The 25,999-nt window shown below is 36.2% G+C and overlaps 1 protein-coding gene across 1 annotated transcript in view; it reads left to right on the top strand.

The window, feature by feature from the left end:
- LOC105533247 (FAS-associated factor 1) overlaps positions 1-25,999 on the top strand; it is a 266,264-nt gene that overhangs the window by 209,960 nt on the left and 30,305 nt on the right. Inside the window, exons 10-12 of the mRNA XM_011971639.1 lie at positions 9,650-9,730; positions 10,797-10,874; positions 24,726-24,941. Of these exons, the coding sequence (XP_011827029.1) occupies positions 9,650-9,730; positions 10,797-10,874; positions 24,726-24,941 (375 nt within the window). The remainder of the gene's footprint in view (positions 1-9,649; positions 9,731-10,796; positions 10,875-24,725; positions 24,942-25,999) is intronic.

Here is a 25,999-nt window from a genome sequence, read left to right as displayed (position 1 = left end):
CTGCAAGCTCCGCCTCCCGGGTTCACACCATTCTCCTGCCTCAGCCTCCCGAGTAGCTGGGACTACAGGCGCCCACCACCATACCCGGCTAATTTTTTGTATTTTTAGTAGAGACGGGATTTCACCGTGTTAGCCAGGATGGTCTCACCTCGTGATCCGCCTGCCTGGGCCTCCCAAAGTGCTGGGATTACAGGCATGAGCCACCATGCCCGGCCTGGTTAGTCTTTTAAACTGAGACATTCTAATAGGTGTGTAGTGGTGTCTCACTGTGGTTTTGGTTTTTATTTTCTTGATGATTAATGAGATGCATTTATTTTTTAGCGTGCTTATTTGCTATGTGTCTTTTGATGAAGTGTTTGCAAATCTTTTGTCCATTTTAAAATTGGGGTCCTTTTATTTTTGTATTTTGAGAGTTCTTTATATGTTTTAGATACAAGTCTTTTACTTGAAATGTGATTTGCAAAGATTTTTCTCTTAGTCTGTGGTTTTGTCACTATTACTTTCTCTTTCATAAATACCAATTATTTATGTCAATGTATTCTGCAGTGAATATTTTGCATTTAGTAGTAGAATTATAGTTTTATTGAGGGAGCATAATATACAGAGATTTGTTTTATTGTTGCTTATTAATCAAAAATATTTCTTACTGTATCATGATAATTCACTAGAATAAATATCAGATAGTATTTCCCTGGTCAAGAAATGTTTTATAACTCTTAATTCCACTGTTAGATGAACAGCTTATAATTGTAGTAGTAATATTTGTCTTCTACTTACCTCACATTTAATTTTTAACTTTGATTTTTAATTTTTTTATTTTTACTTTTATGGATACATAATAGTTGTACGTATTTATGGGTTACATGTGATATTTTAACATAGGCACACTCAATATCATTTTCAATTGTCTTTTGGAGAAAACAAGTTTAAAATTTTGATGAAGTCCAATTTAAACATTTTTTCTTTTATGTATCATGCTTTTGGGTCATATTTCCCTAACCTGAGGTCACTATTTTCTCCTATGTTTCCTCTATAAGTATTATAGCTTTAGATTTCACATTGGTCTGTGATCCACTTTAGTTAAATTTTGTATATAGTGTGATGTGTGTGTTGAAGGTTTTTTTTTTCAGGGTCAGGAAGAGATGGATATCCAGTAGTTCTAGTGCTATTTGTTTAAAAGGTTTTCCTTTTTCCGCTGCATTGCCTTTGCACCTTTGTCAAACGTATATGTTGATCATACATGCATGGGTCTATATCTGTACTTTTTTTTTCCCATTTGTTTTTTCTATCTTTACAACAGTACCATACAGAATTACTATTACTTCAGCTTTGTAATAAATCTTGAAATCAAGTAGTGTAAGTCCTCTAATTTAGTTATTTTTTTTTTCTTAATTCTTTTGGCTTTTCTAGGTCCTATGCATTTCCACATGAATTTTACAATCAGCTTACCAAAACAATTTTTGGTAGTATTTTGATTGTAATTGTGTTAAATCTGTAGATGATTTGGAGAGAATTGACATAAAAATATTGATTCTTCTAATCCACAAGAATGATTTGTTTATCTCACCATTTATTTATGTCTTTAATTTCTCTCAGCAGTGTTTTCTGATGCTCGACATACAGATTGTTTGCATCTTGTCAAATCTATCCCCAAGTATTTTCGTATATTTTATGCTATTATAAATGATATTTTAAAACTGTAAGTTCTGAGTATTTGTTGCCAGTATATAGAAATATAGGCTGGTCGAAGTGAAGTAGTGTTTACAACTAATTGACCACAACCAGTAACAAATTTTTTTGTTCTTTCTGCACTCCCACTGCGTCACTTGACTAGATAAAAGAAAGAAGGAAGGGGAGGAGATGGGAGGGGGTTGCTTGTTATCTGTTTTATATTCTGCAACTTTACTAAACCCACTTACTAGTTATAATAGCTTTTTGGTAGAATCCATAGAATTTTCCACATTTCTAATCATTTTATCTGTGGATAAAGAGAATTCTACTTCCTTTTCATTGTAGATGCCTTTTGTTAATTTTTCTTACCTTATCAGATTTGAAAATCAGTGTGATTTATGATATAACCATCTCAGTGGATGCAGAGACAGCATCAGACAAAAGCTAATCTATTCCTGATAAGCATTTTCAGTAAAATAGGAATCGAGTAAAATTTCCTTAGCCTGATAAAGAGGGCATCTATTTAAAAAAAAAAAAAAAAAAACCACCCTACAGTTAATAAGCAATAACTCCCCATTCTCCTTCCCCTCAGCCTCTGGCAACCTCTATTTACTTTCTGTCTCTGTGAGTTTGCCTATTCCAGGTACCTTATGTAAGTGGAAACACAATGTTGGTCCTTTCACATTTGGGTTCTTTCATTTAGCACAATGTCCTTAAGGTCCATCTATGTTGTAGTATATATGATAATTAAAATTATTTTTATAGCTAAATAATATTCCACTATAGGTATATATCATATTTTGTGTATCCATTCATCTATTGAACACTTGGATTATTTCCACCTTTTGACTATTGTAAATGATGCCACTATGAACATGTGTGTACTGGCCATTTATACATCTTTGGAAAATGTCTATTCAAGTCCTTTGACTTTTTTTTTTTTTTTTTTTTTTTTGAGACAGAGTTTGCTGTGTTGCCCAGGCTGGAGTACAGTGGCGCGATCTCGGTTCACTGCAACCTCTGCCTCCCGGGTGCAAGCAATTCTCCTGCCTCAGCCTCCTGAGTAGCTGGGATTACAGGCAGGCACCCCCACACATGTGTGTGTTTTTTTGTTTCTGTTTTTTTTTGTATTTTTAGTAGAGACGGGGTTTCACCATATTGGTCAGGCTGGTCTCGACCCCCTGACCTCAGGTGAGCCACCCACCTCGGCCTCCCAAAGTTCTGGGATTATAGGCGTGAGCCGCTGCACTCAGCCCTTGACCATTTTTTAATTGGCTTGTTTAGTTTCTTTGTTGTTTAGTTGTCAAGAGTTTATTATATATTCTGGATAGTAATCCTTTATCAGACATCACGTGCAAATGTGTTCTCCCATTCTGTGGATTATCTTTCCACTCTCTTGAGTGGAAAAGGTTTAATTTTGATGAAGTATAATTTTTCTGTTTTTTTCTTTTTTACACCTATGCTTTCAATGACATACGAAAGAAATCATTGCCTAATCCATGGTCATGAAGATTTTCACCTGTATTTTTATCTAAGAATGATGTGGTTTTAGCTCTTAAATTTGGGTCTTGATTCATTTTAAGTTGTTTTTTTTTAATATGTGGTATGATGACGGTCTAGCTTTATTCTTTTGCATGTGGATATCCAGCTTTCTTAACATCATTTGTTGAGGAGACTGTTCTTTCTTCACTGAATGGTCTTGCCACCCTTGTTGAAGATCAATCCACCATATGTGTGAGGATTTCTTTCTGGGCTTTCTATTCTGTTTCATTGTTCTGTGTGTCTATCATTATGCCAATACCACAGTTTCAATTACTGTAGCTTTATAGTAAGTTTTGAAATCAGGAAACGTGAGTCTTTCAACTTTGTTACTTTTCAAGATTGTTTTGATTATTAGGGGTCCCTTGAGACTCTGTATGAATTTTATGATGGGTTTTTCTGTTTCTGTAAAAAATGGCATTGAGATACAGTCAATTGTTTCTTAAAGAGTATTGAGGCTGGGCGCGGTGGCTCACGCCTGTAATCCCAGCACTTTGGGAGGCTGAGGCGGGTGGATCACAAGGTCAGGAGTTCAAGACCAGCCTGGCCAAGATGGTGAAACCCCATCTCTACTAAAAATACAAAAAAAAATTGCCAGTCTTGGTGGCACACGCCTGTAGTGCCAGCTACTCCAGAGGCTGAGGCAGAGAATTGCTTAAACCTAGAGCGGCAGAGGTTGCAGTGAGCCGAGATTGTGCCACTGCACTCCAACCTGGGCGACAGAGTGAGACTCTGTCTCAAAAAAAAAAAAAGAGTTTTGAATAATAAAGTCTATTAATTTACCTATAAAGCTCCCATTTCCAGTTTTGTTTATTCCTTTGTCTAAACACAAAGCCATTCCTTTGTGGTATCCTTTTCCTTTTACCTGAAAGACTTCCTTTAACTTTTACTGTAATACACATACTATTGATGAATTTTTTCAGGTTTTATATGTTTTAAAAGCATTTTACCTTCAGTTTTAAAAAATATTTTCACTGGGTATAGAATTCTGGGGTTAACAGGGTTGTTTTTTTTTTTCTTTCTTTCAGTACTTTAGAGATGTTGCCTCACTGTCTTCTCAGTTGCACTGTTTCTGATGAAGTCTGCTGTCATTGTTTCCTGTACATATTATGTCTTTTCTTTTCTCCAGCTGCTTTTAAATTTTTTTTTTATTATTAACTTTAAGTTATTTGGTTATGATGTGCCTTGGTATAGTTTCTTCATGTTTCTTTTGCTTAATGTTTGTTAAGATTCTTGAATCAGTGGCTTTCTCATTTTCATCAAATTTGAAAAAATTTCAACCATTATTTCTTAAGGTAACTTTTCTTCCCCTCATCCCCACACCTCATTCCCAGGCTCCAACTTTACTTACATTAGGCTGCAGAAGTTATCCCAGAGACAACTTTTTTTTTTTTTTTTTTTTGAGATGGGGTTTGACTCTTGTTGCCCAGGCTTGAGCAATTCCCCTGCCTCAGCCTCCCAAAGAGCTGGGATTACAGGCATATGCCACCATGCCCAGCTAATTTTTTGTACTTGGTAGACATGTTTCATCATGGCGGTCAGGCTGGTCTCAAACTCCTGACTTCAGGTGATCCACCCGCCTTGGCCTCCCAAGTGCTGGGATTACAGGCATGAGCCACTGCGTCTGGTCTCCAGAGATGATTTTTATACCTCCTCACCTTGCTTAAGTCCAAAATGAGATCTCTGATCACAGTGGGGCTTCTAGGTTATCAAGACGGATGACCTACCTTGTCAGGTTTTGAATTACCTCATCATTTATATCTCTCACTTTGAGTTTCCTCTTTATTTCTGGTACCTAGAAACTTCTCTTTCTTTCTTTCTTTCTGATATGCTTAGTAATACTTTTGAACATATTTGTTGTATTTTACCTATTATCTCTAAGTATTTATATTGAGAGAACTTCAGGTTATCTTGATCTGTATCTCTAGAGATAGATAGCAGGGCCATGTCTCTGTTGACAAGGACCTATTGGTAGAGCAAGGAGCAGAGTATGCATTCTAACCTGGGCATTCAGAAAACCAGTAAATGTTCTATGTGTATATGCATTTGCTAAGTATTTGAAAAAAGTCTATAGCCACTTCAGTTTGATAATTCGGAATTTTGAATTAGTCTTTTAGGAATTAACTGATGATTATTAATCTTTAACACTACTGAGGGTGTAATAAATTACATCTAAATTTCATTTTTTTGTTAAATTCTTACTTTAGGAACCATTTGGCAACTCATAAAATATTTTATTTTTAATAGACATCATTTTCAGTGAATTGTAGTAAAATTCAATGGCTACTGTCTCGGAGATAGAGGACTATGCTGAACTACCTAGTGTGCCACAGTGGGGAAAAAACAGGCTTTATGGTGAGAATGACTATATTTAAATTCTAATTCTGATACAGATCAGAACTACAGTAAGATATCATCTCATCTCAGGTAAACTGACTTTTATCCCCCAAACAGGGAATAACAAATGTTGGAGAGGATGTGGAGAAAAGGGAACCCTTGTACACTGTTACTGGGAATGTAAATTAGTACAGCCACCATGGAGAACAGTGTAGAGGTTCCTTTAAAAACTGAAAATAGAGCTACCATATGATCCAGCAATCCCACTGCTGGGTATATACCCAAAGGAAGGGAAATCAGTATATCAAAGAGATATCTGTACTAATATAATTGTTGCAGCATTGTTCACAGTAGCCAAGATTTGGAAGCAACCTAAATGTCCATTAATAGGCAAATAGATAAAGAAAATAATGGTACATATACACAAGAGTACTATTTAGCTGTAAAAAAGAATTAGATCCTGTGATTTGCAACAACATGGATGGAACTGGAGGCCATTATGTTATGTGAAATAAGTCAGGCACAGAACTACAAACGTTACATGTTCTCACTTATTTGTAGGATGTAAAAATCAAAACAATTAAACACATGGAGATAGAGAGTAGAAGGATGATTACCAGAGGCTAGGAAGGGCAGTGGGGTGTGGGAGAAGGTCTGTGGTTAGGGGGAAGGTGTAGTGGTTAATGGGTACAAAAAATATGGAAACAGTGAATAATACCAGCCTTTGATAGCACAACAGGGTAACTATAGTCAAAATAATTGTACTTCTAACTGGATTGTTTGTGACAAAGGATAAATGCTTGAGGGGACGGACACCCCATTTTCTGTGATGTGATTATACCCATTGCATGCCTGTATCAAAATATCTCCCATATCCCATAAATACATTGACCTACTATGTACTCCAAAAAATATTTTTAACTAAAAATAAGTAAATTATAGTTCTGGTACTTCCTAACTCATTATAATACTCAGGATAGAAAATATATTTAAATAAAAGTTACTAGATTGAAGAATACTTACAGGCTCCTGAATTTCTGGTATATAACTGAGCACTGATAATTCCATTTATTTATCCAACAAATATATATTTTAGATGCTTGTCATATGTAAGATAGTACACTAGATGCTATAGGAAATACAAAGACATATGAAATAGAGTCTTTTACCCCTGGGAGTGTACAGCTCAGGTAGGGAACAGTGAGACAAATACACAAATGAGTGTAGCACAGCACAATATGAGAGCAGTGACAAGTATGTTACAAAGAAAGCTACCTACTGGGGCCATTACTTACTTCTGAGCAATCCAACTTCTCACTTTGGTGTGACAAGGAGTGTTTGAATAACAAGTAACCCAAGCCATAGTCTAGGCAACACTTAAGACCTGTTTCTGAATCTCATAATCTAGCGGTTCTACCTCCACCCAATCAATGTGTAAAAATTTCTAGTTACTTTGGTATGCCCTCTTAGATTTAGCAAAGGGAACCTCTACAAGGACAATATTTGTAGGACACAAGATAAGTTCCAGAGGCAAATCTACAGGTTATGAGAACAAATTTATACATTAAGTGTTAACTACAATACCTGGGATTTTCTAAAAAATCTAATAATGTAGAATAATATGGGGAAAACACATAAGCAGTTTTCTTTCTCAAAACTGGAGATGACTCTGAAGAGGACAGTTGGAGAGGCAAGTATAAAATCTGAGGAGCAGATAAGAAGAAATGATAACTATTCACCAACAACTACCAAACATACAAGAAGCTATGACCATGATAAATTTAGGAAAATTCATCCTGAGCCACATGCCGAAGCCAGCCCATCTATCAGGATGGTCAGGAAGAGCTGTGAGCAAGGTAAAGAACATACACCAGGTGCCACATTTCGTGGCAGAGATCCCTGTATTTGATGGCCTTTCATATCTGCTGTAGTCTGTTTGTCAGCAGAGCTGTTTACTTAGAATGCTTTTATTATAAACCATATTTGTGATCAAAGGGCTTCCAGCTGTGATTGCTTTTAGAAGGTCCATTTTTTATGTGTACATAGTGGCATAACAAGTCATTCCTGCCCAGCCAGTCAATTTCAGACTCAGATTGGGCCAGCCATTTTGTAGATGAGCTATATCTTTTTCTTTAATTTTTGCTGTAGACAATAAGTATTTTATGCCTGGAAAGATAATTCATTTATTTAACATATGCTTATTAAACACCTCCCAAAGACTCGGCAGTATGTGGAATACAGACATATGTAATATAGACAAGTTCTCTGCCTTTGTGGAGCTTACAGTGTCATGGGGTAGTTTCACATTAAATAAATAATTACATGATAATGAATTACAGTTATGGTAAGTGCTTTAGAGGGAAAGTACAGAATGTTGTGAGAAGCTTTAAATAACTTGAAAGGGTGAAGTCAGGAAAGTAAGGTCAAATTAAAATTTTAAACATCTTGTGCATTTCCCCCATTTAAAATATAGAAAGGTAAGATTATTCTCATAGTTGGTTGATTACATTCAAGAGATATCTAAATTTGAAAAGATAGACTTATCCACAGAGGCATAGGATCCTTAGGAGTTTAACCCTTGGCTGGGCGTGGTGACTTACGCCTATAATCCTAGCACTTTGGAAGGCCAAGGCAGGCAGATCACTTGAGGTCAGGAGTTCGAGACCAGCCTGGCTAATATGGTGAAACTCCATCTCTACTAAAAATACAAAAATTAGCTGGGCATGATGCTGGGTGCGTGTAATCCCAGCTACTCGGGAGGCTGAGGCAGGAGAATCACTTGAACCCAGCAGGCTGAGGTTCATTGAGTGGAGATCGCGCCACTGCCCTCCAGCCTGGTTGACAGAGCAAGATTCCCCCTCAAATAAAAAAAAAGTTTAATCCTTTTTAGATGTCTGAAAGGGTAGACATCAGTTTTAACATGGTTTTTCTTATTTTGTACTATAGCAATTAGCTTCAGGCCAGCAACATCTAATTCTTTCTAATTTTTATTTGAAAGATTAGGAAGCAATGAAATGTTCCTATTCATACCAGAGCTTTTAAGAATTAATTGAATTATCGGAACTAGAAAATGTATTAGGCTTCAGGAATAAGGCCAGTCTTGATTAGGTATTTCACCTAAGAGAATGCTGAGCATATATTCAGCCTTGAGTAAGCATATATTGGAGAGACAAAAAGTGAGAAATTAGCTATGAAATTTCCAGTTTTATAGGTCACAAATGTTGGTGACTTTATATGGTTCTGCCTAATAAATAAATGACCAAAAAGGGAACCTACACTCTAGTGTGGACAGGTGTAGGTATTTATTATTAAAGTTACGTATATATGTATATATCGTCTATACTTCTGACTATAACAGATGAGAAATTCTGTTCATGAATTAACTTTTAATTTTAAATGAATTCGTGATTTAAATATGGGCAGATGGTATAATCACTTCAGAAGCTAAAAATATTCTAAGAGATTTTCAACTTAGATAACTTTTGTTATTCACACTTCATGAGTGTGAATGTAATGGGGAAATACTTAACTGGTAACCAGAGCTTTAGTGGTGTGGTGTGGTGTGGTATGGAATGGGGTTAACCAGAGTATTTTGCTTTCGGCCTCCTTCTACACTGATCCAGGGATTACTTCCTAGTCTTTGTTCTCCCTCTCAGTCCTTAGTTCCAATACTGACGGTCTCCAAGTTTATCTCAGAAAAATCAGGAGAAAGGGAGAAGAGAACTAATAATGAAAATGAACTAAGTGCCAGGTCCTTTGCTAGATAGTTTATATATTATTGCACTTAATTCTCACAGTGACCCTGTAAGACAAATATTATTTCTGTTTTGCAAGTGAGGAGACTGAGACCTGGAGAAGTTAAATAACTTATACAAAGTCACACAGTTTATAGAGTTAGGATTCAAATATTCTTATTTCCACTATGTACCATGCTGCTCATCTTACTGTTCATTTGCTTATTTATGTCCTATACACTTTAAAAGTCTCTTATTTAATTGTAAGTTCATATAGGAGTAAAAAAAGAGGATTACCATTAGTTTTTTTCTCTTTTTTCAAAAAAAAAAGTAATATGTCAAAAAATGCTTCAATCTTTTTCTTTAAGGATGAACGTGAAGCCAGAGAAAATGTGAAGAGAGAGCAAGATGAGGCCTATCGCCTTTCACTTGAGGCTGACAGAGCAAAGGTAGGCTTGGTCAGGTACTTCTGCGATAAATAACTCAATTGTTCATTATTTTAATGCCAACCCTTTATCACTTTGATCCCTAAAAATATTGGATTTGCAATAGAGAAAGCTAGATTTAGTTAACAGAAAGAATATAATCCTATCCACGGTTATTAAAGCATGGTTCATTTTGACAAAAATAAAGTTTGTTTCATGAAAAATGAAAACCAAGATGAACCTAGTATCTATTTCATTTGTTTTTTAGTTGGTCTATGATAGAACCCAGCAATTTTTAGAAAGCTCTTTGGGTGATTCTCATGTGTAGTCAGGGTTGGGAACTATTGATTTATTGAATACTTCTTAAGTACCTGCTTTTGTGTTGAGCTTTGGAGGAGAGGTGAATGAATAGGCCACAGTTTCTGCTCTCAAAGGAAGTTTCACAATGTGGTAGAGTTGATTAAGTAAAGAACACAAGCAGCTGTAACATAAGCCAAGAATCCTAAGTGTCATAAGGGAAGCACTGAGTTCTGTGAGAGTTCAGTGAGTAGGAGTTTCAGTGGAAACTTTTTTCCAGGTTTTATTTTTTTTGGAGAGCCAGGGAGTGGGACTATACTGGGAATGTTTCAAAGAGGAGATGGTATATGTGAACTGGACAGAAAAAGAGCAGTAGGAGGGAAGAGGAAGCAATATAAGCTAGCATCAAGGGTCCAGAATGCATGGAAAATGGATAGAGGCTGATTAAATAGCTTTAGATTTGGGTACAGGGCAGATAGGAAAGGCCAGAAAGGAAGACCAAAGGATGTCCTGAAGGATCTTGAATGCCACTTTACTCAGAGCTATCAAAGGTGTTTGAATAGGAACCTAACATTATCAGAGACCTATGCTTTGTTTTTGCTTTCCATTCTTGTAGAAAGAAACGTTTCTATTACCACAATATACCTCTGAGTCATGTTGACAATGAGCCTTTGAATGTAACTTACTTTTTCTTTCTTTCCTCTTTTCTTCTTTCTCTTTCCTTATTTCTCTCTTTCTTTCTTTGTAAACAAGTTTGTGTTAAGTGCTTGTTCCTTTTCTGTTTTATCAACAGAGGGAAGCTCATGAGAGAGAGATGGCAGAACAGTTTCGTTTGGAGCAGATTCGCAAAGAACAAGAAGAGGAACGTGAGGTGGGGCATAATTTTAAGAAAAGTTATTCAAAAGTGGATTGTATTTCCACTGTATTTGATACTGAAGCGTTAATATTTCTTTCTTTCTTTTTTTTTTTTTTTTTTGAGATGAAGTCTTCGTTCTGGCACCCAGGCTGAAGTGCAGGGGTACCATCTCGGCTCACTGTAGCCTCCGCCTTCCAGGTTCAAGTGATTCTCCCACCTCAGCCTCCCAAGTAACTGGGTTTACAGGCGCCCACCACCATGCCTGGCTAATTTTTGTATTTTTAGTAGAGACAGGATTTCACCATGTTGGCCAGGCTGGTCTCAAACTCGTGACCTGAAGTGATCCGCCCGCCTTGGATTTCCAAAGTGCTGGCATTACAGACGTGAGCCACTGCGCCCAGCTGCGAAACTGTTAATATTTCTTACAACTTATTTCTCTCTACTTTTCCTAGACTCATTTTAGTATGGAAGACCTAACATTTTCTTAATCATTCCTGATCTGTTGTATGGAACTCTTAGAAAACTTGATCTTGTACTAGATTCATGATTTTCTATAATCTTCCCCTTTTGTTGCCAACAGATATTTGATGACAAATATTTCTCATCCTTCCTAAGTGTTGTTTCACCCTAAGAATAGAAATATTATATCTCTACTCCCTTTCACAGGCTTCACTTTACCCACCAAAAGATACTGTGAGTTACTTTCGTAACATTTTGCTTTTAGCCCCCAAATGTGGGAAATTCACTTAGCTTCATAGATTTTCTGAGTTCATGTCATGTCCATAGCAATATAGAGGATTTTTCATTCACTCATTTTGCAAACATTTTTGGGATATGTACTATGTGCCCCAAATCTGTTAGGGAACAATGATGCAGACATGGATCCTGCCCTCCAGAAGTTCCTACTCTTATAAAAATAGAATTATAATACTATATGTAAACATTATTATAGAGGTATGCCTAAGGTACAGTAGGCACAAACAGAATGGGGGTCAAATGACTTCTCAGGCTGGCTTCGTAGAAAAGAACATTCAGAACTTTTTTTTAGATGTAGGATTAATGGCAAGATTGACTTATAAAAAAGAGGAAGCCATCTAACAAGCAATGGAAAGGCCTGAAGGGCCCTAACTGGGGTTGAGGAAAACTCTGTTAGTTACTACTCTCAGTCAAAGTATGCCACCACTTTCACTTGTTTAAGAAATGTTTTTTGAAGAAGACCTGTGCTGAGCACTGCAAGGGAAACAGGATAATAAAATGTTTTCTGCCTATAAGAAGATATTACATCTTAAAGGGAAAATACAGGCTGTCTAGGAGTAACAGGAAATGAAGAAAAAATGTGCTAAATGACATAGAAATAAAAGCAAAATACTTAGAGAGTTCAAGGCCAAAGGAAAAAATTTTTTACAGCTGAGATAATCAGACAATGTACAGAAGAAGTAATATTGGAGTCAGGTCTTGAAAGATATGTGAAACTTAACTGTTTGGAAATTAAAGTTTATTCATGTCAAAACTCTTATGAGTATGTATCACATACATATAAGATATTGTGCCTGACAAACCCTAGTCTCTGTACTCTGAGGACTATCAATAATGGAAGGTAAAAGATATTTTGTTGAGTGTCTTCTGTGTACTAAGTAATCTGCTAGCTGCTTTACATATGCTTATCAATTAACCATTAAAACAAGCTACAGGGTTAGAGATTTATCTTTATAAGTGAGAAAACTGAAGTTCATTGAGGAGTTACATGTACAGAAATGAGAACAGCTGAGATTCTCATCCAGGACTTTATGACTATAAAGCTCTTTCTCATACTCCATGCCAGTACAAAGCCATATATCATTGTGTCTATAGGAGTCATATATGCCAAGTTTCACAGAAGTTTAGATAAGGGAGAGATTAGTCACTATCCTTTTAAGCTATTTCAAGCAATATAGTTTAGGATTCTTGCTGCTTTATGCTGTTGTTCACACATGCACACTCTTGCTCTGTGTGTGTTTGTGTGTGTGTATCTGTGTATTAGTATATCGTCAACCATACTGGCTTGCCAAAATGTCAAGGGTACCCAATTAACTCAATGTTCTGGATCTAGAGCTTGGCAGCATATGTAATTTCATCTGATGATTTACCTAATTTACCATGAGCTGAAACTTTCTCTCTTTCTAAATGTAGATAAAGTCCATCATCTTACAGAAGACCCTGTCCACACCTTTTTGCATAATTCAATATATATATTCCAGCTGTTAACATGTGAGAGGTTGGGGTACAGTGGGAGAGAGGACAGGTTATATTTTGCACCTAGTCATTACTTAAATTTTTCTATTGATATGCTCCCATAAAAGGCAAGTTTGGATAATACTATGCACTCTATTCTCCCTCAACCAAGTGTCACAAAGGCTCTTATAAATCCCAGCATTAAGAAACGGTTTATTTTCATTTAGTCCAATCTTGTCTAAACTTATTTGCCCCTTTTTTTAATGGAACAACAATTAACATATCATGGCATCCTAGTGTATGACAAACCACTGTTTGGGAAAAGCTGGTATTGTGCAACCTCTGAAGAAACTAAGACCCAGAAAGATTATATGGTTTACCTATGGTCACCAAACTGGTTGAACACATAATCTGGATCAGAAGCCAGGTCACCTGACTTTTCACAGCAACACTACCTGTCTTCTAACTGGAAATCCTAACCCATATAATTACATTGAAAAACAAGAGTACTTTTATTGTTTTGATTATCTTCAATATTCTAAGATCCTTTAGAAAAAAACAAGTATTGAACAGTCAAATCACCTTGATTGCAGGGAAATTCCTTAATGGTTAGCCTCATTTTGCTGTGCAATAACTGTTGGAGTGAAATCAAAAATCTAGAAAAGCATATTGATCTGGTCATTGGCCCTAATAAGGTGAAAGGCTATTCTGAAGGAAAAACAAACAACAGCAAACATCTCCCCTGTTTTATTAATTTATATATGTACTTATTCTTTCCAAAATCAGCTTCAAGAAACTTACATGATGAATACATGCAATTAAAAGGGATTAAGAAAGAATAGATATAGAAATAAAGGAAAAGGACAAAGGAAGATAATGCCAAAGATAAGACTTAACACGTTGACAACAGATAATCTAGCATAGGTACCAAATCCATGTGATAGGGTGCTGTACGTTTGTTCCACATGTACCATAAAATCTGTTCTATACTTATCTTGGGCCAAAACAAAGGAAAATATGATAGTTTACAAGTTTTACTTTGTGCATAACATCAGATCTAAAGGCTAGTTTCTCAGAAAGTTTCCACATTTTCTAGCACTGAGATTTTAGAGCAACGTTTCCTGTATTCCTATTCAAGAGTGAGCTGTGCAATGTGGTGAATACAAATCCCAACTATATCTAATAGCTACTGTGACAATGGCAAGTTATGTATGACAGCACCTTAAAACTTTTTAAATGTCATAAGGCTAAAGCACAATATAGTAAAATCATCCCTGCAAAGGCCCAAATAATACATTTTTTCTGATTAAGGGATGGACTTGATAGTAACTAGAGAAATGTGTGAACTATCTATACTCCAAGAAAGCCTTCCGAGTACTACTTTTTTCTATGGAGTTTTTGGTAAGCAGAGAAATTTTCAGCTAAGGTTTTTGACTCTCAGATCTTTTATTCACTCAGTATTTAGCAAATATTTAGTTAATCTCCTTCTGTGTGCAAATTATTAAATCAGGTGCTGTGGACATTATGCTATAGGTGTGAGGCATAGTCCAGCCCTCAAGGAGTTTTCATTTCACCTTCACAACCACTCTACAAAATTGGTAATATGGTTTGGCTCCGTGTCCCCATCCAAATCTCATGTTAAATTGTAATCCCCACATGTTGAAGGAAAGGCCTGGTGGCAAGTGATTGGATCATGGGGTGCTCTTTCCCCTTGCTGTTCTCATGATAGAGTTCTCACAAGATCTGATGGTTTAAAAATGTGGCACTTCCTCCATTGCTCTCTGTCTCTCTCCCCTGCCACCATGTGAAGAAGGTCGTTGCTTCCCCTTCACCTTCCACCGTGATTGTAAGTTTCTTGAGGCCTCCCGGTCATCCTTCCTGTTAAGCCTGTGAGTCAGTTAAACCTCTTTTCTTCATAAATTACGTAGTCTCAAGTCAGTTTTTTGGTTTTTGGTTTTTGGTTTTTGTTTTTTTGGTTTTTTTTTTTTTTTTTTTTGAGACTGAGTCTCGCTCTGTCGCCCAGGCTGGGGGTGCAATGGCGCAGTAGCACAATCTCGGCTCACTGCAACCTATGCCTCCTAGGTTCAAGTGATTCCCCTGCCTCAGCCTCCTAAGTAGCTGGGATTACAGGCACCTGCCATCATGCCTGGCTAATTTTTTGTATTTTTAGTAGGGAGAGAGTTTCACCATGTTAGCCAGGATGGTCTTGATCTCCTGACCTCATGATCTGCCTGCCTTGGCCTCCCAAAGTGCTGGGATTACAGGCGTGAGCCACCGCGCCCAGTCTCAGGTAGTTCTTTATAGCAGTGTGCAAACAGACTGATACAATTGGTGAGGATTATTACTGTTTTACAGAAGATGAGAGTAAGATCATAGCAGGATTTAAAAGCCTATTTTTAGCCAAACACAGTGGCACACACCTGTAATCCCAGCTACTTGGGAGGCTGAGGTGGGAGGATCAGTTGAGCCCAGGAGTTCAAGGCCAGCCAGAGCACCATGGCAAGACCCTGTCTGTATTTTAAAAAATAAATAAATAAAAGTAAATAATAGTAATTTTAGAAAGATATTTTTAAGCCTACCTTAAAATTTTTACTTTTTTAACATAAGCCTGATGAAAGCAGAACCAGAGCTTCTATCCAGTATTCATTCTACTTATCACTCCAGATTCAAAGAATGAAGTTGGGACCATAAACTGGTTATTAAGGTAAAACTGCTCTTTATAATTTGTATTTTTATCTTATGTAAGTTGCTTTTGTCCACACTGGGCCATAATAATAATCATCCCTGTCATCATCATCATTGGCATCATCACCACTATCTATTGCACAATTAATATGTGCTAAACTCAGTGGTGATCACTTTATAGGCATTAATTATCTTACTGAATTTTTACAATTCAATAAGGTAGGTGCCAATACATAAATATACCTTATTATAATTATGGAGACTATATATCCACAATTTCTTCAATAGTTCCAGTTTGAAGTGTTCCGTTGTTCTCATGAACCATTAAAACAGACCGGAAATTCTAGCTTCATGGTGTCCAAATCACAGGGTACAGGCTGTTCTTTATATCCAGAAGCAACCAAAAGTCATCTATCTGAATTTTGATTTAGGAAATACGATCATTTGCCTTATTTACTTTATCCAGAAATGAGGTCATAATAGTAGTAAGCTATCCATACTCTCCAGGTTGCCAGGAGCAGAGATTGACTGCAGAATCGGGTCAAATCAACTGTCCCTATATGGGATCCATTCTACTCCTTTGTTGATCTCATCCAGTATTATGACTATTATATTGACTATATTATATTGTCTATACGTTTGACTCCCAGATTTGTATTTCCAGCTTCTTCCTTTCCTGAACTCCAGACTTGAATATCTAGCTACTGGCCCATCATGTCTACTTAGATGTCTCATATACATCAGAAACTTAATATGTTTTAAATTGCACAACTGATCCTACCCTCCCCACCCAAACCTGCTCTTTCTACAATCTTCCCTATCTCAATAAATGGAAAATCTTTCCAGTTGTTAGAGCCACAAACCTTGGAATTATCCTTGACTTCTCTCATTTACATCCATATTTAATGAGCAAATCCTGTGGGCTCTGCAAATATATGCAAAATTTAAATGTTTAACTCCACCACTATCACCCTCATCTAAGCCACCGTTGTCTGTTACCTGGATTACTTTGGTAGCCTCCCACCTTGATTCCATGTCTCCATTTTTGCCTTTCCTATAGTCTTAATAAATCCTTTAAAAATCATTTGTCACATCACATCACTTCAAAAACTCGCAGTGGCTTACATCTCAAAATAAAACCTGAATTCTTACAGTAATTCTAATCAAATATCTACAAGATTGTAGAGATTGACAAACTGATTCTTAAATTTATATGAAAAAGCAATAGAACTGGAATAGTCTAAACAGTTTTGAAAAAGAAAACAAAGTTGGACATCACCAGAGTGCAAGACTTACTGTAATCAAGACATAGCTGTATTTACAAAAAAATGGACCCATGAGTCAGTGGAGTCCAGAAATAGACCTACACATATATGGTCAATTGATTTTCAACAGAGATACAAAGGCAATTCAATGGAGAAAGGATAGTCTTTTCAACACTTGATGCTGCAACAATTGGATATTCATATCCAAAAAAATCCCATAGAAAACCAGTTTTAAAACACTTCAATTCATATTTTGCATCACAAGCAAAAATTAATTCAAAATCGGTAATAGACATAAATGTAAAATCTAAAACTATTCAAGTCCCAGAAGAAAACATTGGAGAGAATCTTCATGACCTTGAGTTAGGCAAAGATTTCTTAAATCTGATACCAAAGACACAACCTATAAAATAACAAATATCTAAATTAGAAACTTCTACTATTTGTAAAATACTGCTAGAAAATTGAAAAAAACAAGCCATAGACAGGAGAAAATCATATATCTAATGTCCAGAATACATAAAGAACTCTGAAAACTTAGTAATAAGAAAGCAACCCAAGTATTAAAATGGGCAAAATATTTGAAAGACACTTAATCAAAGAAAATATACAGTGCATCAAAATATGCTCAACATTTTTAGCCATTAGGGAGATACAAATTAAAACCACAATATATGTACACCTTTTAGAAAGCTTTTTAAAAGAAAAAGGGAAAATACCAAGTACTGGCAAAGATGAAGAGCAGCTAAACTCTTATACATTAATGATGGGAATGCTAAATAGTACATCCACTTTGGAAATTAGCATGAAACTTTCTTGTAAAGTTAAATATATATATACCCTATGACCCAGCAGTCATACTCCTAGGTATGTATTTACACAAGCGAAATGAAAGTAACAGTAAACTGCTTTCACACAAAGCAGTTTACATTCATACAAAAATATGTATGAAAATGTTTATGGCAGCTTTATTTGTAGTCACGTAAACCTGGAAACAGCTCAGGTGTCCCTCAACTGGAGAAGGGGTCATCAAACTGTGTGTGTATCTATACAATGGAATACTACTCAGCAATAAATAGTAACAAACTACTGATATATTCAACAACATGGATGAATCTCAAATATCTTATGCTAAGTGAAGGAAGTCATTCATATAACATTTATGGTTATATTTATATAACATTCTGGAAAAGACAAAACTAGGGTCAGAATAAAGATTAGAGGTTAGGAACTAGGGATGAAAAAATTTGAACAGGGAGAGAGGTAACAGAACTCTTCTTTGTTGGTGATGGTAGTTTTGCAAATATATGAAAGGATAGAGTTTACTGTATATAAATTATACCTTAATTTTAAAATAGGAAAATAATTATTAATTGTCCTTCCCAAAGCCATAGAAGATCTAATCACCCGTCTCTTTTATTTCCACTGTAACTTTAACTCCTACCCCTCTCCCCTTGCTCATTCCATTCCAGCCATATTGGCTGCCTTGCTATTCTTCAATCAAGCCAGGCACCTGGGCCTTGTTACTTACTGTGACTCCTGCATATAATATACTTCTTTTAGATGTAAATATCCATGTGGCACCCTCTTTCCTTTAGACCTTTGCTTACTGAGGTTTACAGTATTTAAATTTTTACCCCTCCTCCTACCTTCTGCCAGCATTCCCTGCACTCCCTCCATGGCACTCACCACTTTGTGAAAAATGATATACAGTCTTGTATCACCTAAGGATGGGGAAATGTGTCATTGGCAATTCCGTTGATGTGCGAACATCCTAGACATTACTTACACAAACATAGATAGTATAGCCTGCTACACACCTAGGCTATATGGTATAACCTGTTGCTCCTAGGTTACAAACCTGTGCAGCATGTTACTGTATTGAATACTGCAGGCAACTGTAATACAATGGTAAGTGTTTGTATATCTAAACATAGAACAGGCACAATAAAAAGGATAAAAAGGTACAGTACAAAGGATAAAAAATGGTGCACCTGTGTAGGGTACTTACCGTGAATGGAGCTTGCAAGACCGAAGTTGCTCTGAGTGCGTCAGTGAGCAAGTGGTGAGTGAATATGAAGGCCTAGGACATTATACTACAGCAGACTTTATAATCACTGTACACTTAGGCCACACTAGGTTTACTTATTTTCTTTTTTCAGCAATGAATTAACCTTAGCTTACTATAACCCTTTTACTTTATGTAAACTTAATTTTTTTAACTTTCTGATTATTTTGTAATAACAGCTTAAAACACATATTGTACAGCTATCCAAAATTTTTCTTTCTTTATATCCTTATATATGTTTTTCTCTATTAAAAATTTTTCCTTCTTTTTAAACTTTTTATTAAAAACTAAGATACATGAACGTTAGGCTAGGCCTACACAGGGTCTAGATCGTCAATATCATTGTCTTCCATATTCACATCTTGTCCACTGGAAGGTCTTTGGGGCAGTAACACACATGGAGCTGTCATCTCTTATAACAATGCTTTCTTCTGTAATACCTTCTGAAGGACCTGCCTGGGGTTGTTTTATGGCTAACTTTTCTAAAAAATACATAGAAGGAGTATACCCTAAAATAACGATTGAAAGTATAGTGCACTAAATACTAGGCAATAGGAATTTTTCAGCTCCATTATAATCTTATGAGACCTCCATGGTATATACAGTCCATTGTTGACTGAAAAGTCCTTATGTGGCACATACTGTCTCTTCCTATGTGTGTCTTTGTTGTCTTTATCCCTACCCTACTAGGATGTAGGCTCCATTTAGGCAGAATTTTTTATCTATTTCGTTCACTGCTATTTTCCCATCATTTAGAACAATGCCTGACTCATAGAAGATGCTCGGTAAGAATTCATGGAATTAATGAATGTTAGCTTTAGCCTGTTTAACACTGTGCCTCAGCCAGCTATAAACTGTTATTTGTACATACTCATAGAAGCCTAGAGGTTATGTGTGTGTATGTATTTATGTATACATCTGTGTGTGTATAAAAGTAAATTAAGGCAGTCTTTGATTCTTATTGTAAGAGACTATTATGTGTATTATTCTTTCTGTTTAAAAAATGTAACTGTGTAGCGACAGTCTTTTGTGGGTGTCTATTTTCACTGCCTAATTTCACTTCAAAAAATAGCGCCATTTCTCATCCCTCAGATATGAATGCTTTAAATAGTCACATATTTTTAGTAGAAAAAGAAGTCCCAGATTAGTTCATATTTCTAACTTATACCAGGTTTCCTTGTTTTATTGCAAACCAAAAATAATGCAAATAAACTATATTTGTTGAGCAAATCAAACTGAAGTTTAACACTGTTGTTTACTATGACTCGTTTGAGTGTAGGTGTCCTTTATGTTGTTGTTTTACAACAGTGTTTGCTTACAGGAGGCCCTAGCTCTTAGCCAGTATGTTTGAAACTGAACTACTGATATATTTTTGTTCTTTTTTTGCCAGTAGAACTGTTGGATATTCAAATCTCAAGGTTGCTGATTTGCCTCATATCTCTTCATTGTTTTCCACATTGGTCCATTGGTGTGGGATATATGAGGTCTGTTTTCTTTCTGGGGAAAAGCCCTGGAGACTGTATACATTGAGGAGCAGACATTGTCTGTACAATGAATGGAGTAATGAGCTACTGTTGTTTATTCTTCTGTAATATAATTGGTTGAATTCAGACAATAGTGTAGCATCTGTTGTTATACTATGCAGGGAAATGTCAAAACAGAAAGCAAGCAGACAGGTGGATTAAAGGGAGAGAATGAGGGAAAACCAAGAAATATCACATTAAGTTTTGATTTAAAGTAGGTGAAAAGGAATAATCATGACAAAAATGATAGCACCAAAAACTGTCATATGTTGATCACTGTATTACGTATAGCATGAGGATCAATGCTCAGCATTTGTCACTGAGTGCTGACCAAGTGTCAGCATTTGCTAAGTGAAGTCAGGGACAGGGCCAAGATGGCCGATGAGAAGCAGAGGCTCCCATCAAAAAGAACCATAATTAGCGTGTGAATCCTGCATCAGCAACCAAAGTATTCAGATTCTCTCATCAGAACTGACTAGGCAGCTGGCGTTATCCACGGAGAGGAAGGAAGAGCAGTGTGGTGTGGCGGCCCACCTAAAAACATTCTGCATCTTATGGAAGGATGCTGTGAGGAAGATGTTACTGGCTCTGTTTCTATGAGGAAACTGAAATTCATAAAGACTGTGATTTGCCTAATTCCCAGGATTTGAATGCATGTCTGCCATACCCCAAAACCTATGTTTCTAACCATAACATTGCATTTAATTAAAAATTTTTAAACTGCACTGTCAGAAGTCAGAATACTGACTTTAAGGGGAAGTAGTTCCCAGGAAAGGGTATGCTTCTGAGATACTTGATCAGCATTCTGGTTTTACAGATATGTTGACTTTGAAACTTTATCAAGTTGTACACTTAAGATTTGTGTACTTTTTCATATGTGTGGTATACTTTAATAAAAACTTTAAAACAATTACAAAATACATGACTTTGAACAGAAAGGATAAAGCTTTATTCAATACAACACTGACTCAAATTTTGAAAAAAGTTTCAAATATACTTATATAAAATATGCCTGAAAAATTAAGGAAGAGTATCTGGGCGATGAAAAAGTTTTGAAAATAAATAGTAGTGATGGTTGTACAACATTGTGAATTTATTTAATGCCACTGAATTGTACACTTAATGGTTAAAATATTTTTAAAATTAGTGGATATAAACAATCTTGGTGATGGCTATCTTAATGGTGAATCTACAGATTAGTTTTAATGTTTTTCTTTTAATCTATTTTTGCAATGAATTTATATTACTTTTGTAATTGGGAAAAAATGTTTTATAATCTCAAAGATATGCTTGTAAAGAACCACCATTGTGGCTGGGCGCAGTGGTTCACACCTGTAATCCCAGCACTTTGGGAGGCCTAGGCAGATGCATCACTTGAGGTCAGGAGTTTGAGATCAGCCTGGCCAGCATGGCAAAACCCCATCGCTACTAAAAATACAAAAATTAGCCAGGTGTGGTGGCACGCGCCTGTAATCCCAGCTACCCAGGAGGCTGAGGTGGGAGAATCGCTTGAACTTGGGAGATGGAGGTTGCAGAGAGCCGAGATAAACTCTAGCCTAGGTGACAGAGCGAGACTCCATCTCAAAAAAAAGAACCACCACTGTTAACTGAGAAATGGATGATCCCATTAACAGTTTAGAAAATGTATATAACTCTAATCCACAGAGGTTTATGCTTAAAAGCAACTCATGGTTTCCCTTTAAGGGACACATGTGGAAAATTAATCTGAACAGTTAATGCAAGGAGGAATCATACCTCAGAGAAAGGAGAAGTAAGATGTTTAATTCTTAGTTACTAGAAGTAGAGGCTATGAGATTCACATTCTTCTAGCATTTATTGAACACCTACTGTGTGCCTATAATCATACTAAGCACTTTCACCTACATTATTTCCGTTAGCATGTCAGTTTATTCCTTCCCTTCCAAGGGCATATTGAGCATCTACTTTGTACTATGCACTACATTTGGAATAAGAAGTAATACATGCTCCCATGCCATTATGGAGCTTGCAGGCTAGTAAGAAGGCCAGGCAGTAAATAAATAACTATGGTACTATATAGTGAATGCTGTAATTGGCATATCAACTAGCATTTTATTTTGATATACACAGGTTAATCCATTCATTTGGTTACTAATATATGATAATATTACTGAAATAGTTTAATAGTTGGAACTATTCAGCTGAAACTCATTGCTGTCACAGAACACCAATATCAGGTAAACTGCCACTCATGCTGTCAGAAAAAAGGGCAAAAGTGACTGAAAAAAAAGCAAAAATATATTTTTAACTGTATTTCTTATGTCTCCATTTCTGGACATCAATTTCCTCACATAAAAAATGAGAGTATTGGGCTGTTTGACAAATGCAGCCCCTTCCAGATCTGATATTCTGTGTAGATCTCTTCCTTATGAGAAAAGCAACTGTCACTGAAGCCTATTATGTGTCAGATGCCATACTGAAAATTTTATATATATTGCCTATATAATTCCCACCTCTCTAATCCCCTATAAGGTAGGTGGTTATTCAGTGCCTCCAGAGGGAAAATAACTTCAGTCATAGGCGAGACTAGCTTTTTCTATACATTGCAGAAATTTTGAATGATTTGAAAAAAATACTTCAGTATTAGAGCCAACCAAATTCACCTGCATGACACAAATTACTTAATTTCTTATCCATACTTGTGTCTGAGCCAACTTTTTCTGTTGGTTATTTTAAACATTTTTTAACAGATAATTTGCATAGGTCAAAATAGGCATATATGCAGAAAACACCAGCTGTCACCTCTTCCACCTTGTTTCCCCTACCCTCTGTAGGTTACCATTTTTGTTTCTTTTTATTTGTGTAAGTTTATTACCTCCAAAGAACCGGCTTATTTATTAGCTGACTAGTTTTATATTTCTTGTTTTCCTAAATTATTTATTTATACTTTTACTTTATTATCAGCTTTCCTTCCACTTATTTTATTGGGTTTTTTTTTTCACTAGTTTTAAAATTTTTTTTGTTCCCAGACACTGATAATTCACTAGCTTTTAAAATCTAATTCTTAATTCACTTATTTTTATTCTTTAATTTATAATGGCATGAGAATGTTAAGGCTATGAATTTCCTCAGAGCACTGCTTTAGATGAATTTCATGGATTCTAACATGAAGTCTTTCTCAGGGTTCTAGACAAAAAAGGTTTTAGTAATTTTTATAGATTCCAATGTTATTAGGGACCTCAGAGACCATCTCCTAATGGAATGTCACAAATGCGAAACAATGTAATACTAAAACCTGGATTCAAGCCCACGCTAGCCATAAGGCCTTCCAGCAGTTTACTTCACCTGCTTAAGTCAAATGAAGGGTTTGGTCCATCTGTAGGTCCAGAAATCAATGACTAAGATTTGGCCAAATCCCATAGCGAGTTAGTGGCAAAGCCAGAACTAGGACTGTGGTCTTCTTCTACCAATAAACCTGATATTTGAAGTTCTTTCCATGTTTTAAAACTTTTCTTTTATTGTGGCAAAATATATGTACACTAACTTGCCATTCTTAAGTATACAATTCAGTGGCATTAATTGTATTCACAGTATTATCCAACCACCACCACTATTTCCAAAATGTTTTCATCACCCTAAACAGAATTTCCCCATTCCATTTTGACATAAACATAATAATCCAGTATTCTACAAACTCTGCAGTTACGTCTACTTGAAAAATGTATTTCTCATATAAATATATTTCTGTGTGTGTGTGTCTTTTCTGAATGCATCTAATAGCTTTAATTCATACCCTAGAAAGGTATCAATTGGGTATTTTGATATGAATGTCTTTGATCACAAATATCTGAGCCCTTCAGTTAAAAAAAATGCTTTTTCTGTGTAGTTTCCTATATATTTAATAATATGTGTCATTAAGGTGGAATTTATTTTAATTACTTGCCTATTGGGCTAATATTAAGAAAATGAAAAATACATGATTCTATTTTTCAAGCATCAGGCTTGGCTAATAAATGGGGCAGTGACTTTTCTATGAATTTCTAGAAAGCAGCAGCTTTTTCTCTGGTCTCTTCCTCCCCACTCTCCATAGTCCAGTCCTTCCCACATTTTAACACCTGGTTTTTGCTCTCCCTAGGCCATCCGGCTGTCCTTAGAGCAAGCCCTGCCTCCTGAGCCAAAGGAAGAAAATGCTGAGCCTGTGAGCAAACTGCGGATCCGGACCCCCAGTGGCGAGTTCTTGGAGCGGCGTTTCCTGGCCAGCAGCAAGCTCCAGATTGTCTTTGATTTTGTAGCTTCCAAAGGATTTCCATGGGATGAGTACAAGTTACTGAGCACCTTTCCTAGGAGAGATGTAAGTTCCCATACCTATCGCAGGAAGTATATCCCAGTGGGAGATGTGCCATCATTAAAGCTGAACAAAGTAGTTCAAGAAAAGTCCTATGGTGCAGGCAACTACCAGACATCCAGAAGTCCTTCTTCGTTCTGCACACCACTCTGTCCTTAGCCTTTGGAGAAAGTATGGCTTCCCAGGCCAGCAGACATGTGTACCCAGTAGCCTATGTAAGAAATTAGGTACAGATCTTCCTTCCTACCTGTTTTCCCTATTCCATCATTCCAGTCTTTGCCGAGGTCTCATCTGTATTCCTCAAATGAGATATATTCTGTAGACCTCAGAATATACCTGAAAATTGTAAGTTTAACAGCTTAACAGTTAGATATCAGGGTCAACGAATATACGTTCACTAAGAATGACTCATGCAAAACAGAGAGTATTTTGTGATTTGATAGTCTTACTATACCCTGGGAGGTTACAGAGGGTGACCTGTATTCACTGTGTGCTTGCATTACAGCACAATATTTGATAGTCTCTCATAGTATTCTGGGGCAAAGTAAAGAGATATAGATGTGTTAGATTCATTGCTGATTAAATGGTTGCGTCCAAAAAATGTTAACCACCATTTCCTTGTAGGGAACCAAGAGGCTCTGTATTTAATCTTCTATTACTTACCATATTTATTAGCAACCTACATGAAGACTTTATCAGATTTATAGGTTATGAAAAATAAGATTCAAGAAAATCTTAAAATACTGAAACTTACACAAAATGAAGCTGCAGAAATTTTACAGAAACGTGTAGAAATAGATTCCTTTAGTAGAGGTTATGGTTGAATTAAGCTGAATACACATTAATAACATGTTGTGGCTGCCAACAAAAAAGCTAGCTCCTGTTTTAGAGGTGTAATCCCAACCAGAGGTTAACTTAATGGTCCTGTTTAACTCTGCACTAAGATAAACTACCCCTGGATAATGGGTGCACCAAAATCTCACAGCTCACCACTAAAGAACTTACTCATGTAACAAAATACCACCTGTTCCCCAAAAACCTATGGAAATAAAAAATTTAAAAAA

Source organism: Mandrillus leucophaeus, unplaced genomic scaffold (assembly GCF_000951045.1).
Source record: "Mandrillus leucophaeus isolate KB7577 unplaced genomic scaffold, Mleu.le_1.0 Scaffold1232, whole genome shotgun sequence".
In the NCBI taxonomy this organism is placed as follows: Eukaryota; Metazoa; Chordata; class Mammalia; order Primates; family Cercopithecidae; genus Mandrillus; species Mandrillus leucophaeus.
Note: the sequence above shows the minus strand (reverse complement) of the source record. Positions and strands in the feature narration are given on the sequence as shown.